Genomic DNA, 15,212 nt, shown 5'->3' on the forward strand with positions numbered 1-15,212 from the left:
GACGTCCCTTTACTAAATCCATGTTGACTTGTTCTAATCAGACTCTGTTCTTCCAAGAATTTAGAAACCTCATCCTTAATGATGGATTCTAGAATTTTACCAACAACTGAGGTTAAGCTGATTGGCCTATAATTTTCCATCTTTTGCCTTTATCCTTTCTTGAACAAGGGGGTTACAACAGCCATCTTCCAATCATCCGGTACCTTTCCTGACTCCAGTGACTCTTGAAAGATCTCAACCAATGCCTCTGCTATTTCCTCAGCCACCTCTCTCAGAACTCTAGGGTGTATCCCATCGGGGCCAGGTGATTTATCAATTTTAAGACTTTTTAACTTTTCTAGCACTATCTCTTTCGTAATGGCAACCCTCAACTCAGCCCCGTGACACCCTTTAATTTTTGGGATATTACTCATGTCTTCCACTGTGAAGACTGACGCAAAGTACTTGTTAAGTTCTCCTGCTATTTCCTTATCTCCCATCACTAGGCTTCCTGCATCAGTTTGAAGTGGCCCAATGTCTACTTTTGCCTGTCGTTTGTTTCTTATGTACTGAAAGAAACTTTTACTATTATTTCTAATATTACTGGCTAGCCTTCCTTCATATTTGATCCTCTCCTTTCTTATTACACTCTTTGTTATCCTCTGTTTGCTTTTGTATCCCTCCCAATCTTCTTATTTCCCACTGTTCTTAGCCACTTTATAGGATCTCTCTTTTTCTTTAATACATTTCCTGACTTCCTTTGTCATCCAAGGTTGTCTAATCCCTCCCCTGTTAATCTTTCTTTTCTTGGGAATGAACCTCTGTACAGTGTCCTCAATTATACCTACAAACTCCTGCCATTTTTGCTCTACCGTCTTCCCGGTTAGCCTTTGCTTCCAGTCTATTTTAGTCAGTTCCTCTCTCATGCCCTCATAATTACCTTTATTCAACTGTAACACCATTACATCCGATTTTGCCTTCTCCCTTTCAAACTCCAGACTGAACTCTACCATATTATGGTCGCTACTTCCTAAGGGTTCCCTTACTTTAAGATCTTTTATAGAGTCTGGTTCATTGCAAAGCACTAGGTCCAGAATAGCCTGATCTCTTGTGGGCTCCATGACAAGCTGTTCCAAAAAGCCATCCTGTAAGCTTTCCCTTTCTTTAGATCCACTAGCAACATTATTTACCCAGTCCACCTTAAGCCTTTTCTGTTCCAGGGAAACCAATCCAGTCTCTCCTCGTAGATATAATTCTCCAGCCTTGACAACATTCTAATAAATCTCTGCACTCTCTCCAGAGCAATTACATTCTTCCTGTAATGAGGTGATCAGAACTGCACACAATACTCCAGTTGTGTCCTCATCAGTGGATATACAGTCTCAACATTATATCCCTATTTTTGTATTTTATTCCTCTGTCAATGAAAGAGAGTATTCCATATGCCTTTTTTACAACCTTGTTCACCTATACTGCTACCTTTAGGGATCTGTGTACTTGGACACCAAGATCTCTCACTTCAACTACTCCTCTCAGCATATTCCCATTTATTGTGTATTCCCACTTACTGTTTGACCTCCCTAAATGCGTTACTTCACATTTACCAGAGCTGACCTCCATCTATCACTTTCCTGTCGACGCCACCAACCCATCTACAGTATATAACTTCGGGGCTTATAGCAACCCTCTACACTATCCACTACATGGCCAATTTTTGTGTTGTCTGCAAATTTCCCAAATGTGCACCCCACGTTCAGGTCTAAATCATTAATGTATAAATCAAACAGCAGGAATCTCAACACTGAGCCCTGCAGAACACCACTTGAAACAGCTTTCCATCTGCAAAGGCAGCCATCGACCATAAGCCTTTGTTTCCAGCTTTGAATCCAATTCAACACATCAGCCTATATCCCTAGGCTTTTACTTTTCTGACCAGTCTGCTATGTGGAACCTTGTCAAATGCCTTACTAAAATCCATATAGATAACAATCACTGCAGTACTCTCATCGATCTCCTTGTCATTTGCCCAAAGATTTCAATCAAATTTGCGAGGCATGACTTTCCCTTAACAAAGCCATGCTGACTATCTCTGACTTGTCCATGCCTTTCTAAGTGACAGTTTATCTGAGATCTCAAGATTGCATTCTAACAACATGTCCATCACTTAAATAAAACTGACTGGCCTATAATTGTTTGACATTTCCTTTGTAAGTACCCTTAGAGCCATAATGATACTGACTCAGCTCCTCTGAAAATGACAATAACTGAAGACTGAAAAGTAATTTTGCCGCTGTCACTAATTCCTGAATTACTGTGTAGATATATCAGGTTGTTTAATGATCAGCTTTAAATGCAACAGAAAAAGCTATCCTCATACCTGACCCAGTTCTCAATATTGCATGCTCCTATTATGAATTTTTAAAACAAGAATGTGATTATTTTTCAAAATGTCTTTCTGGGATATCAACCTGCTTCTGCAGCTTCCAATGTATAACTCAGTTTACCACTTACAATATATACATGTTTGTAGTCTTGTAAAATAACTGAATTAGATTAAAGGACAGGAACAATTCATAAAGTATCAACCTTATGCCACACGATTAAGAGAAACAGTTGAAATTTCAGGTCATTTAAAAAAGAATTAAGCAAGTTACTGGTCTCTATCATGATCGCAGATTATGGAATTTTCTCTCCAGGATGTTTGGCTGGTTATTTTTAGCTTTTCTTCAGTTTTCTTCTTTTTGGGAAGTGATAGGACCTTATAATATTTTTGAATTCTAATGGGCAATGAGTGAGGTATACAGCTGACCAGTCCAATATCTATAGTATCGAGACAGGTTTGAGTTTTGAGTGAGCACCTTTCATCAGAACTGAAAGCAAAATTGAACAGAAAGTTCAGAAAATTAATGCACTAATGAGAGAAGAGCTTGACAAATACCTGCAAATTGCTCTGTAGGAACGGGAAATGTAGAAAACCATCACTAAGACTCTTTTGATGAGCAGCAATTCAGCAAAGGAATGTATTCTACAAGTACCTGCCCTGAGCGGAGGGGAGGAAGGCACTACTTGTGCATTGTAAATGAGAGTACCTATGTCCTGTAGGGTTGACTGACAGTGCTTATAAGAGTGAATGCCCTCTCATCCCTCTCCTAAGTTAACTGGGGGCACACAGTAGTGCAAGTGAGCTGAGTGATTGAAGTTGATTCATAAGGTAATGCTTCTTAAGGGAGTTCATGACAATATTACAATGGCTACACCCATTCCATTGATGTCACACACAGGACAAATTCTACTATAGAGAGAGCAGCTGGATCCATACCAGTTTTCTCAAGTCCTAGTAAATTTATCTGAACAAATGTAATAATAAGTATGACTACTATCATTACAATAAACCACTTTATCTAAGAATAGTGCCTGTTCTGTAGATGTTTAGTGTATCTTCTACCACTAATCATTATGTAGGTCCAAGACAAAACAAGGGAGAATTGGGTGGCAGCAAAATACCTAAAACAAGAAACCTTGCTCAGTACTACATGCTGATAGAATCAAAAAGTAGGAGCAGGGGCAGGCTATATGGCCCTTCAAGCTTTCTGAACCATTCAATGTGATGATGGTTGATCATCCAATTCAGTAACCTTTCCTGCTTTCTCTTTAGCCCTGAGAACTTTAACTGACCCCTTGAAACCATTCAATGTTTTGACCTCAACTCCTTTCTGTGGCAGAAAACTTTACAGGCTCACCAGGCTTTGGGTAAAGAAATTTCAGACCTAAATGGCATATTGCATATCCTTAGACTGTGACATCTGGTTCTGGACTACCCAGCCATCAGGAACAGCCATCCTGCACTTACCCAGTCTGGTCCTGTTAAAATGTTTCTGAATTCCCCCGCACGCTTCTCACTGCCAGTGACTATCGACCTAACCAATCCAGTTTCTCTTCATATGTCATTCCTGTCATCCAAGGAATCAGTTTGTTGCACTCCCTCTAGAGAGAGAATATCCTTCTTCAGATCAGACCAAAACTGAACATAATATTCTCAGTGTGGTACATCAAGACCCTGTATAATTGCCCAAGACGTCCCTGATCCTGAATTAAAACCCTCTCGCTATGAAGGCCAACATACCATTTGTCACCTTGACAGCCTGCAGCACCTGACCAGCATGTTTACCTTCAGTGACTGGTGTACAAGGACACCTACGTTTTGTAGCACATTTCCCCCCCTCAATTCATAGCCATTTGAATAATTGCCTTACCGTGTTTTCCTCCCAAAGTGAATAACTTCACATTTATTCACATTATACTGCATCTACTGTGTTTTTGCCCTCTTGTACAGCTTGTCCTAATCACACTCTAGCATCTCTGCTTCCTCCTCACAGCTCATCCTCCCGTCAGCGTTTTATGTGGGACCTTATCAACAGCCTTCTAAAAGTAAACCATATCTGCTGGCTCGCCTTTATCCATTCTACTGGAAAAATTTCAGTAGATATGTTGAACATGATTTCCTTTTTGTAAATCCATGCTGACTCTGCCTGATCAAGGTACTTTGCGGTATTTACCACCTGTATCAGGATTGGTCATCGAGGTAACCAGATTGTTTGAGTTGGTGCAGATTTTGAGAAGTACAATGAAATGCATAATTAGCACTTTTCTACTTATGAATTTGTTATTTTCTTCAGTTTCCCAGCTATTTAATTAAACTCCTTTACCTATAAATAGTCTGCTGTTTCTCCTTGCTTCCCTTCAGTTCATTTCTGATACAAAGTCATACCCAAAACCTCCTATTTGCAACAAATGGAAATGGATTGTAGAAAACCATTTGAGTTTTGAAAATTATCTTGGCAAAAGAAACGATAAATTGATTAATTCTAGGATTAGTAAAGATCATGAATTCTGCTGAGATTTTTCTTTTAACTTAATTTGTTTTATTCAGGCCAAAGAGAGTATCGATCAACTAGTCTACCTTTGCCAGACTGATAAAGAAGTTCGTGATGTTGCTAAACAGACCCTCCTATCTTTTGGTAAGGTTTGTAGTTGTTATTACAAATTCAGTACTTGCATGTTACGTGAATTTAATTCTGTTCAGTGTCTGATGGGACAAGTTACTGGGTGCTTCACCTTTGTGTATCTCGTCAATAACTGGAGGAGATCTATGAACTGCTGATATCTTGTCTGATTTTGTTTTAAATTGCTTTAAGCTAAATTAAAAATACAAAGCTAAGAATTTACACATTTTTAAGATTTAATATGACCTTTGGTCAAATTGGAAGCGAAGTTACCTTGAGAGGTCATCACTTTTGTGACCTGCAGGGAAATTTCTTGATTCTGTTCTTTTTCCGTCTATTCCTATTTATCCTCAGGATCCTTTCCAATAATTGAGAATGTGATGTTTGGTGATTTAATAGGCCCTGGTTCTCAGACCAAACTCTGATCATCAGTAGAACTAGGTGGATGTCTGAACAAGTTCTAATAATATAAATCTAGATCCAAAATGTGCCCACAATGTGAATCATGGAGCACAGTTGTACTTTTAACAAAAATCAGGTTTGATTGCCTCATTATTTGAAACACACTAAGCTTCATTCGGAGGCTCACTGAAGATGTTGCCTAGTATGGTGATGAAACACCTGAAAACAAACCTTCCTGCTCAGCGAGCAAACCTACATCCATACACTAAATTTTTAGAAAATGGCCCAATGTTTTGGAACAGATAGATTCACTCATACCATGACAATGATAAAAATATACTCACATTAAGTTCTCGTAATACTCACCCTCAATTGATGTTCATGGACTGTACTTTTTGGTTAAAGAAGCATTTTCTTTGATGAAACTGGTATTTAGTCCATCTTGAAAAGCAGGAGATTGGCTTTTCAAGTATGTTTCATAGTGCCATTTTAAGCATAATGGGCTGAATGGCCTCTTTGTGTGCCCTAACATTTCTGTGATTCTGTTAAATCCAATGTCCATACTCCATCCTATTTCTTCCACTGTATCCGTTTATTCACTGCCAGTGTTATACATACTTAAATTATCTTGGTTTTATATAAGGTTCTTGTTTTGATGAGTCCCATATGATGATTGATATGGGACTCATCAAACTCTTGATAATACAAGAGGGGGAAGTGAAGTGAACGAGATTGTTGGGGAGGAATTCCACAGCATTGTTCAAGGTGTCAACTTTAGTTTGATAACACAACTGAGTGAGACAACATTCTTTGAATCACAATCTAAGAGCATGATCAAGTAATGCAGGCCTAATATTCTGCGAAATTGCTGTACTATCTGAAATGCTAACTTTCAGATGAAACATTAAACTGAATGACTGTCCTTGTCAGATGAGCACATTGAAAAGCAGATAAGTAGCCCAGAAATAGTGGGAATAGGCCATTCCGCCCTTTCAGCCTTCTCTGTCCTTCAATATGATCATGGCCAACCATCCACCGCAATATTCTGTTTTCTCCCCATACCCTTTGATCTCTTTAGCCCTAAGAATTATACCTAACTCCCCCTTGAGAATAGTCAATGTTTTGGCTTCAACCACCTTCTGTGACAGGGAGTTCCAATGGTTCACCACTTAGGGGGAAGAAATTTCTCAGCTCAGTTTTAAATGGCCTTCCTGTATCTTCAACTGTGACCCCTGCTTCTGGACTTCCAAGCCATCAGGAACATCTTCCCACATTTTCTCTGTCTAGAATTTTATGGGCTTGTATGAGATTACCTGCATTCTTCTACATCTAATAAATATAATCCCAACAGATCCAATCTCACTTTGTACATCCGTCCATTCCCATCTTACCTACAGTTACTGTGATTTATGTATTACTGTTCTTGTCATCTATATAAAGTGATTTTTTTTTCCCAATGCTCTGACAGGTGAAGAAGGTAAAGTTGCCTACAAACAGATGGAAGAGTCATTGGATAGTATGCACATGCTCCTGGGATCAGTCAGTATGGCCAGTACAGCTTTCTAACTGGGGGCACTTAATGTTTAGCAAAGAAAACGGCCAGCGTCTTCCTGAAAGGAGCTTCTGAAGCAACGTGGCTTTTGTTTCCAAACCATCAAGTAATCTAAAAGCTAAGCTACATCTGAGTTTCCAATATTTCAGATGTAGCAGCATTCGTAACTTTTCCTAGGTTTGGGAGTGGGCTTGGGGGAAAAAGGGAAATGCTACCATTTGGAAAAGTCACTTTCAGCAGTTTCCCAAAGTATCTGGGAAACATTGGCAAAGCAATGCTAATTTATCACGTATGACAAAAGATATCCCAAAAGCCAACTTGGAGGAGATCTCCTGGTAAAAGAAACTATGAACAAATTGGGACTCGGTGGAAATGCACTTTGAACAATTGAATGTGTGAATGATCCACATAAGAGTGGTTAACCTTGACAGAGGAAAGATCCTGGCAGACAGATTACTCTAAAAGCCACAGCTGAAATATTTACCTACAATTCTGCATGTCTTGCTTCTTGGAGGCAGGAAACTAAAGTGCTGCTTCACGACCAAGTGCCTAGTGTTAAGGTGGAGAGCATTCAAGTATTACATGTACAATAAAAAGGTCCAGTTTTTTTTATTTAATATTGAATTAAATTGCAGTAAGAAGATAAACTGCAATTTTGAGTTTGTAAACCTGTCTTACTATTTTCCACGTGGTGCAGTAAATAGATATACTTTGATTTTCTATATAAATGTATTATGTAAGTAAAAGTGAATTGTGATCATAAATAAAATTTCATTAAATGCGATGCTGTAATATCCTAAAAGTTCAAATCATTTTGTTTGAGATTTTTCAAATAGCAAGATATAGCTCCATATTTCTACCCTTCAAAATCTTGACTCGAGCATTTTAAAGGGTCTTATTGCAATTATTTAGAAATGCAATGTTTACACTGAACCATCAATGAAATGAAAGATGAGTTGATATGCTTTTACTGATATTAGTTTAGGAAAGCATAATTGCCAAGCTCTGTGAGAAACCATAAAAATTGAACATACTCCCAATCTTGTTTGTGTCAAGTAAGTGATGGTACTGCTGAAAAGGTAGAGCTCTTTTAGCAGTGCACTAGAATCTAGGAAGAGGCTTGAGCTTCTCGAGCTAATGAAACTGAAGAATGTACAATGTGTCAACATGTGATATTACACAATACATTACAGTGCCAATGGATTATACATGGCAAAGGTTAAGAAGTGACATAGTTGTGAGTGGCCAAACTTGAGCTTAACACCTCTTTGCAATATTAGTTCTAAATATTATTTTTACTCATTTAAATGTTCCATTGCCTTGTCTTAATATTCTGGATTTGCTTTGTCCATATTTTTAAAATGGAAATGTGAATGACTTGTCTGTCTCTGCTTTGTTAACTACCATCTGTTCATGCCGTAGAACTTAAACTTAACTTCCTCATATCTTATCTCTACATCTTGGGTCAGTTTTGCTGCCGCTGTTTGCACCTGCATAAATATATGTGTGGGCTTCTAGTGTAGTGAACAAGATTTAATCCAGCACTCAGTCTTGCATGATTATCGTAATCAACAACTCCTTGCAATTGTTGTGTCATGAAGGCAAACACCTAATAAGGAGGAGCAAGAATCAAGGAAAATATTTAAGAAGATATAATTTATGAAGGGAAAGTACCTGTTACTACAAGCTGTTCTACATAAGTAAAATAGTTAACAAGTATTAATACTCCTTCACAACATTCAGTGGTAAAATATGCATGGAAGTACTGGAAATGCCAAACCAACTTTGTAAAACTTATGTAGGTGCTTCCCAGAGATGCTTTTAGCTATGTTCCTGGACATCTCACTGTGACTTTGCAGTTGTTGCTGGGGTGGGATGGGATGGGATGGATATGTCTATTAATGTTAATCCTGGACTCCTGATCAATTTCAAATCATCCCCAGGATGTTACTGGTCCTCTGGTCTACAGAGGTCTTTAGCACACTTCACCACTGGGTTTCTTTAGACACCCTTCACTGGAGGAATGACTGATCATCTTACCAGAAAAGTGACAGGATAAGTTGGGAAGACACCTTGCAGTCTTTTTGTATTCTCACTCCTGTGTCTGCACCAACTCTAGTGTACATATTCAAGGATATAATGGAAAAGCCCGGCATAATCTGGGGCAGCTAACAAAAGATACCTGTCATTTTTTAATGCTGTATCTGATAAAATTGTGCTCTCCTGGTACTCAAAACATCCATCCCCCTAAAAGTAAAACTTTTTTTGTGAAAAAGGTTGAATTGCAGAATTTGCTCAACTGCACCATATCTGGGATTTCAGCTTGCATGCAACAAAGTTAGGTTGAATGAAACCATTTCTTGTCAAGTTACAATTGCATTTATATATATCTTCAAATCAACTTGTTCACTTGTGCTGTTACACTCCTTTGGAACAGATATGACTTTGATCTTGTGAGGAAGTTACCACTGCAGTACAAGAATTCCACAATTGCGTTTATATAGTGTATTTAATGTAGTAATACATTGTGAGGTGCATCACAGGCACAATCAAATAAATTGACTGAGACACCGATATGAGGACAGATAACCACATGTTTTAAGGAATGTCTTCAAGGAAGAGAGAGAGAGAGACAGAAAGGTTTAGGCAGAGAATTCAAGAGCCTCAGGCCTTGACAGCTAAAAAGCATGACCATCAACAGTAAGGCAGCAACAGGAGTGTATGCAGAAGGGACCAGTGTTTCAGGCATTGAATTTTCTCAATGTTGCAGGGCTGGAGATTACTGACCGTAGAGTGAGGGGCAGTGGGAAAGCATGAAGAGATTTAAATGCAAGAGTTCAAGCATTAAAATCAGACTGTTACTTAATTAGGAGCTACGTAGATCAGCAAACACAGGGGTTATGGGTCAATGGAATTAGGCTGGAATTGGAATGCAGGCAGTAGAGCTTTGGATAAGTTCCATTTTGTAAAGAAAATAATGTGAATATATTCTTGCAGCACAAATTTCAATTAGTCATTGAGTGAGTGGATATTTAATTCCAACTGGTAGATTAGTAAATGAAAACTTATCACTGTCACATATGACTGGAATAATCTCAGGCTCAATTCCAAACTGAACTGCGTGGTGTCCAGAGGTCATACTCCTAGGATGGATTTAATGACCAATTAATTGATGTTATGTTACTGTCTAATGATGGGTTGCATCTGACATGCATTATGAAGATTCCAGACACTAAAATTATCATAGAGACAAAAATCTGCAGATGCTGGAATCCAAGATAGACGAGCAGGAGGCTGGATGAACGCAGCAAGCCAGGAGGTGGCAAAGTTAACATTTCGGGTCCCTGAAGAAGGGTTACATTCGAAATATTGACTTCATCTCCTGATGCTGCATGGCTTGCTTTGTTCTTCCAGCCTCCTGCTTGTCTACCTACATAAAATTATTATGTCAGCATTACTCTTCATCTTTGGGAGGAAATGGAATTTGTAGGCAATCAATTATTAACTGTCCAGCTCGGCAATCAATTATTAACTGTCCATCTCAGCCACTATTACTTTTCACTGTACCTGGGTACAAGTGACAATATTAACCAGATCTGTATTAGGCTGCATCAGACTGTTTCTGACCACATAAAATGCAAATAAAGTGTGGATACTGAAAATCATAAATAAAAACTGAAATTGTTGGAAAAGCACAGCAGATCCGACAGCATCTGTGAAGAGCAATCAGAGTTAATGTTTCCGCTCCAGTGACCCTTCCTCAGAACTCTAACCTCAATTTGACTGGAAACTCTGCTTCATAACCTGATGTCTTCCATGTCGCAAAGACAATCAACATCTACCTCTATAATATTGCCTACCTTGATCACTGCCTCAGCTTATCTACTGCTATAAACCTTATCCATGTTTTTGCTACTGGACTAGATCAACACTTGTTAAAATGTGAGCAATGACAACACCGTCTCATGACTGATTCATACTCCCAACACGTTATTGGGACGGTCTATGCTCAATGTTGACCAGACTGGCTGGGTCTGCCTTTAATCATTAGAAATTAGGACAGACAGTTTAGCAGAATGCAAATTTGAAAGTTCTAAGTTTCAGCAGATTATTCCTGCAGTAAGAGCTAATGTGTTCCATCTCATGACAAATGCATTTCTAAGCTGACATTGCTTTATTTGCTGCATTGAATTCTTGATATAGTTCAATGGGACATGAATATGACATTGAGAATTCCAGAAAATAATGATATGGGTGATGCCAGCCTTTATGACTTAGGACACATTCCAGATACTAAAACTGAAATGTGACAGAGAAGTGTGTGTGCGTTGAATGGAGAGAGGCATATGTGGAAGCTGAGCTGGAATAAGGCTGTCAACTGTTATTTGTTATTTTTCATCAAGGCCATGGGAAGTCCAGCTATCACCTGAAATCATAAATTACTCAGTCATCCTGGCACACTTTCTAGGAAACAATAGCTGACTAGACAGAAGGATTAGTATGAGCTGTATTTAGAAAGTAATGAGCTGGACAATACATAAACTGGACAAATCACAGATAAGCAGAAGAAGGGGCATGTTCCTTGGAACAGAAGTGAGGTGAAGCAATTATCATGGAATGTGACTTAAACATTGTTCCCGCTAAACGATTCAGGACACAGTCTTGATCCTGTGCAATGAGTGCTGAGGCTAAGATTTATTTTAAGTAAATATCTTCCAAAGCGCTCTCACTTTACCCCATCCTCCCTTATGCCAGATTTAAATTAAGTTTTAGATATTTGATGATTCAAGGATGATCCACTGTTAAATAATAAGTCAAGATAAAAATTCAGCAAGTAGCACATCGACAGAATACACAAAATGCTCTGAATCCTTCCCCTCCCTATTGCTGTCTATGGTATCAAAATAAATCAAGCAATTGACAGGTAAACATCACCTAATGAGAGGGGGTTAGTTCAATGTGTATTGTTTTTGTCAACAGCAACCTTCAAAGTTACGGGGGAAACATATTAATTATCAATCCTTAGCCATGCTGGAAGTAGAAGAATCCTTCATGTTTATGTGATTATGTACAGGTACAAAGAATCCATACATGTGGAAACAGGCCATTCGGCACAACGTTACCATGGGTAACAACGTTACCCAGGTGCTCTGGGTAAGAGCACCTTACCCAGACCAATCCCCTTACCCTATCCCTGCATTTCCCATGGCTAACACACCTAACCGACACATCCCTGGACACTATGGATAATTCCGCATGGCCAATCCATCTAACCTGCATATCTTTGGACTGTGGGAGGAAACCGGAGCACCCGGTGGATATCCACGCATACATAGGGAGAATATGCAAACTCCACACAGACAGTCGTCCAAGGGTGGAATCAAACATGGGTCCCTGGTGCTGTGAGACAGCAGGGCTAATCACTGAGCCGCTGTGCAGCCCACAAAGAGTTACAACATGACTCTTTATATACTGGCTCATGGGTCTATAACATCCCTGTAGTTGCAAGGATTTATGTTTCATTTTATATGGGTAACATGGACTCACAATCGTGTATCTGCTATCTTGCTTATTTTAAAACCAAACCTGGCAGTTTTAGGTATCAAAAAGGCACTCATTAAGGTCAGCTGGTCTACCAGGCCTGCCCTCAACAATTGTGATGCATGAAGCATGGTGATTTATCAAGTTGAAGGCATGTACTGTACCTTTAAGAAACAATGAATGCTATTTTGCACTGAGAGCTTACAAGCACCTGTCATATGATTGGCTAGTGTACTGGAAAATTGAAAATATGTACATTTGGCTGTGAGATAGATACCTTGGGTTCTGGATGCTTTTTGACAACAATTTAAATTTAAACAATCAGTTTAAATTATGCCCCAGGATACTAAAACCCAATCAATTTTGAATTTATTGTTTTTGCCAGCCTCAAACCAATAGGATGATCTGATGTTAGGGTGATAAAGAAGATGGCATTTTTAAAAATAGAGAGTAAACTGCCATTTGGAGATAGACTGCCATTCAAAACCATCTCTATCAAACGTACCTTTTTCGTATGAAACACCTTTGCAGTAAAAGACAGAATATGACACAGGGAAATCTTCAGCCAGACACCGAAGACAGCCATTGTATGGTTTTGAACTTAAGTAGCTGTAATCTTAATCAGGATTTTTATGGGATCAGTATATTGTTATAGAGTGGGAAGCAAATAACAAATACTTAGGAGAAAGGAGGCTTAGAGTTGTTTATGTTCACTCTTAGAGTTAAAGAATATGGTAATATGTTTTCTTTAAATAATGGAATTTGGGAGTTCTCTGTCACTCATACTTTAACAGATTATGAGGTGAGGTGAGCTTTTCTGGGTGTTTGGTTTAATTAACAGAAGGGTTCACCACCATGTCATAACACAATCCATCAAGCAGCTATATAATCTAGGAGAGCAAATAAACATTTTTAAAAATCTGTAAAATTTCTGTCTGACTCCCTTCAACAATCAAAAGCTTGACAACCCCATTGAGACTGTATTTCTAAACACCAATCGGTTCTGAGGAAATAGTGATCAATTCAGGGTTGTCGTGATAGGATAGGGGGCTGGGGCTAGTTGGGATTCTGTTCAGAGGGCTAGTGTGGACCCAACAAGCTAAATGGCCTCTAATCACACTGTCGGGATTTTGTGAATTTACTTGATCTGTTACTTTTCACCGTACCCATTCAACATTCACTATTGTTTTAAATGATGCTAACTTCCATGTTCATCAGGGTTAGCAGATCTGAAGTATTTATCTGTCACAATCTTTTCCTAACATGAATTAGTTCTGGTGTTTCAAATAAATAAGTTTTGTAGAAACATGCTTTAATGGAGAAGAGGAGATTGCTGGCAATGATACAATTAAATAGGCATGTGAACAGTGATGCCATTTGCAGCCCAAGAAAATATTTTAAAAGGTATTTAGTTTAAAATACTGACTTTGAAGTCACATATTATCTTCTGGTATATGCACTGTTTCGATCAGAGTGGTGCTGGAAAAGCACAGCAGGTCAGGCAGCATCCGAGGAGCACTGGCCTTACTAAGTGTGAAAATAAATCTCTGCATGGTTACAAAGCACCTCTTTAATTGACCTGTCTATTTAAACAACTTGCTATATGCCTCATTACAGAAAAGTAATGTTTCAAAGGGTAACAACATCAAATAGCATTGGCCAGCCACCAAGGTACAACAACTTTAAATCATATTGGACAAAACATTGCATGCATTACAAATGTGAAGCCCTAGTAAAGAAAAAGCTAGAAATAGTAGAGGCCTCAGATCAATTTTATTCTGTGGTAGTCTGAAATTAAATCAGGTTACAATCTCCTAAACAATAGTTCTGAAGACATCATATCAGACTCAAAAATATTAACTCTGTTCTGTCTCCACAGATGCTGCCAGACCTACTAAGTTTCCCCAGCATTTTCTGTATTTATTTTCGATTTCCAGCATTTATAGTATTTTATTTTTATTCTAAAGGATTGTATTACTCCATAACTCATATAACATGGGATTCAGAAAGCTGCTGTGTGGCAGTGGTGGATCTGAAACAGAGTATTGATTCTCAGCCTTCCAGTTAAGGAATATAACGTCAATTTAATTATGTCCTGGCATTCGCTTGGCACCTCCTGGCCTCAGTTCAAATCACATCTTTAAGAATAGTTGATGCTCAATCCTCCCACCTTCACTCCAATGTGCAATAACACTTTCCTACCCAATCAGGTAACAGTCCTCAACATCTTGAGCATCCAGGTTTACCTAAAGTGAAAGTCCAGTCTCACTACTTACTTAGCAACAATTAACATTACAGATTTATAGATTCTGAAATGTTAACATTGTATTGTCTATAATGGCCTTCATTATACAGCAAACTCTTCATAGCAAACTGCCGCCGCGATATTAACCGCTACCTGAACTCCCACACCCCTCCCACCCACTCCAACCTCTCACCCTCGGAACGCGCAGCCCTCCACTCCCTCCGTTCCAACCCCAACCTCACCATCAAACCAGCTGACAAGGGAGGCACAGTAGTAGTTTGGCGCACTGACCTCTACACCGCTGAGGCCAAACGCCAGCTCGCAGATACCTCCTCCTACCGTCCCCTAGACCATGACCCCACCCCCCACCACCAAACCATCATCTCCCAGACCATCCATAACCTCATCACCTCAGGGGACCTCCCATCCACCGCCTCCAACCTCATAGTCCCACAACCCCGCACCGCCCGCTTCTACCTCCTGCCCAAAA

General features: G+C 39.1%; 1 protein-coding gene across 5 annotated transcripts in view; it reads left to right on the top strand.

Annotated features, from left to right (window-relative positions):
* The window catches only part of ripor1 (RHO family interacting cell polarization regulator 1), a 342,903-nt gene extending 335,154 nt beyond the window's left edge, over positions 1-7,749 (top strand). For all 5 annotated transcript variants that reach the window (XM_043707051.1, XM_043707049.1, XM_043707047.1 and 2 more), the window contains 2 exons: positions 4,910-4,997; positions 6,853-7,749. In XM_043707051.1, the coding sequence (XP_043562986.1) occupies positions 4,910-4,997; positions 6,853-6,950 (186 nt within the window). In that variant the 3' untranslated portion in view covers positions 6,951-7,749. The remainder of the gene's footprint in view (positions 1-4,909; positions 4,998-6,852) is intronic.
* The last annotated feature ends 7,463 nt before the right edge of the window (positions 7,750-15,212 follow it).

This window comes from Chiloscyllium plagiosum, chromosome 17, assembly GCF_004010195.1.
Source record: "Chiloscyllium plagiosum isolate BGI_BamShark_2017 chromosome 17, ASM401019v2, whole genome shotgun sequence".
Taxonomy (NCBI): domain Eukaryota; kingdom Metazoa; phylum Chordata; class Chondrichthyes; order Orectolobiformes; family Hemiscylliidae; genus Chiloscyllium; species Chiloscyllium plagiosum.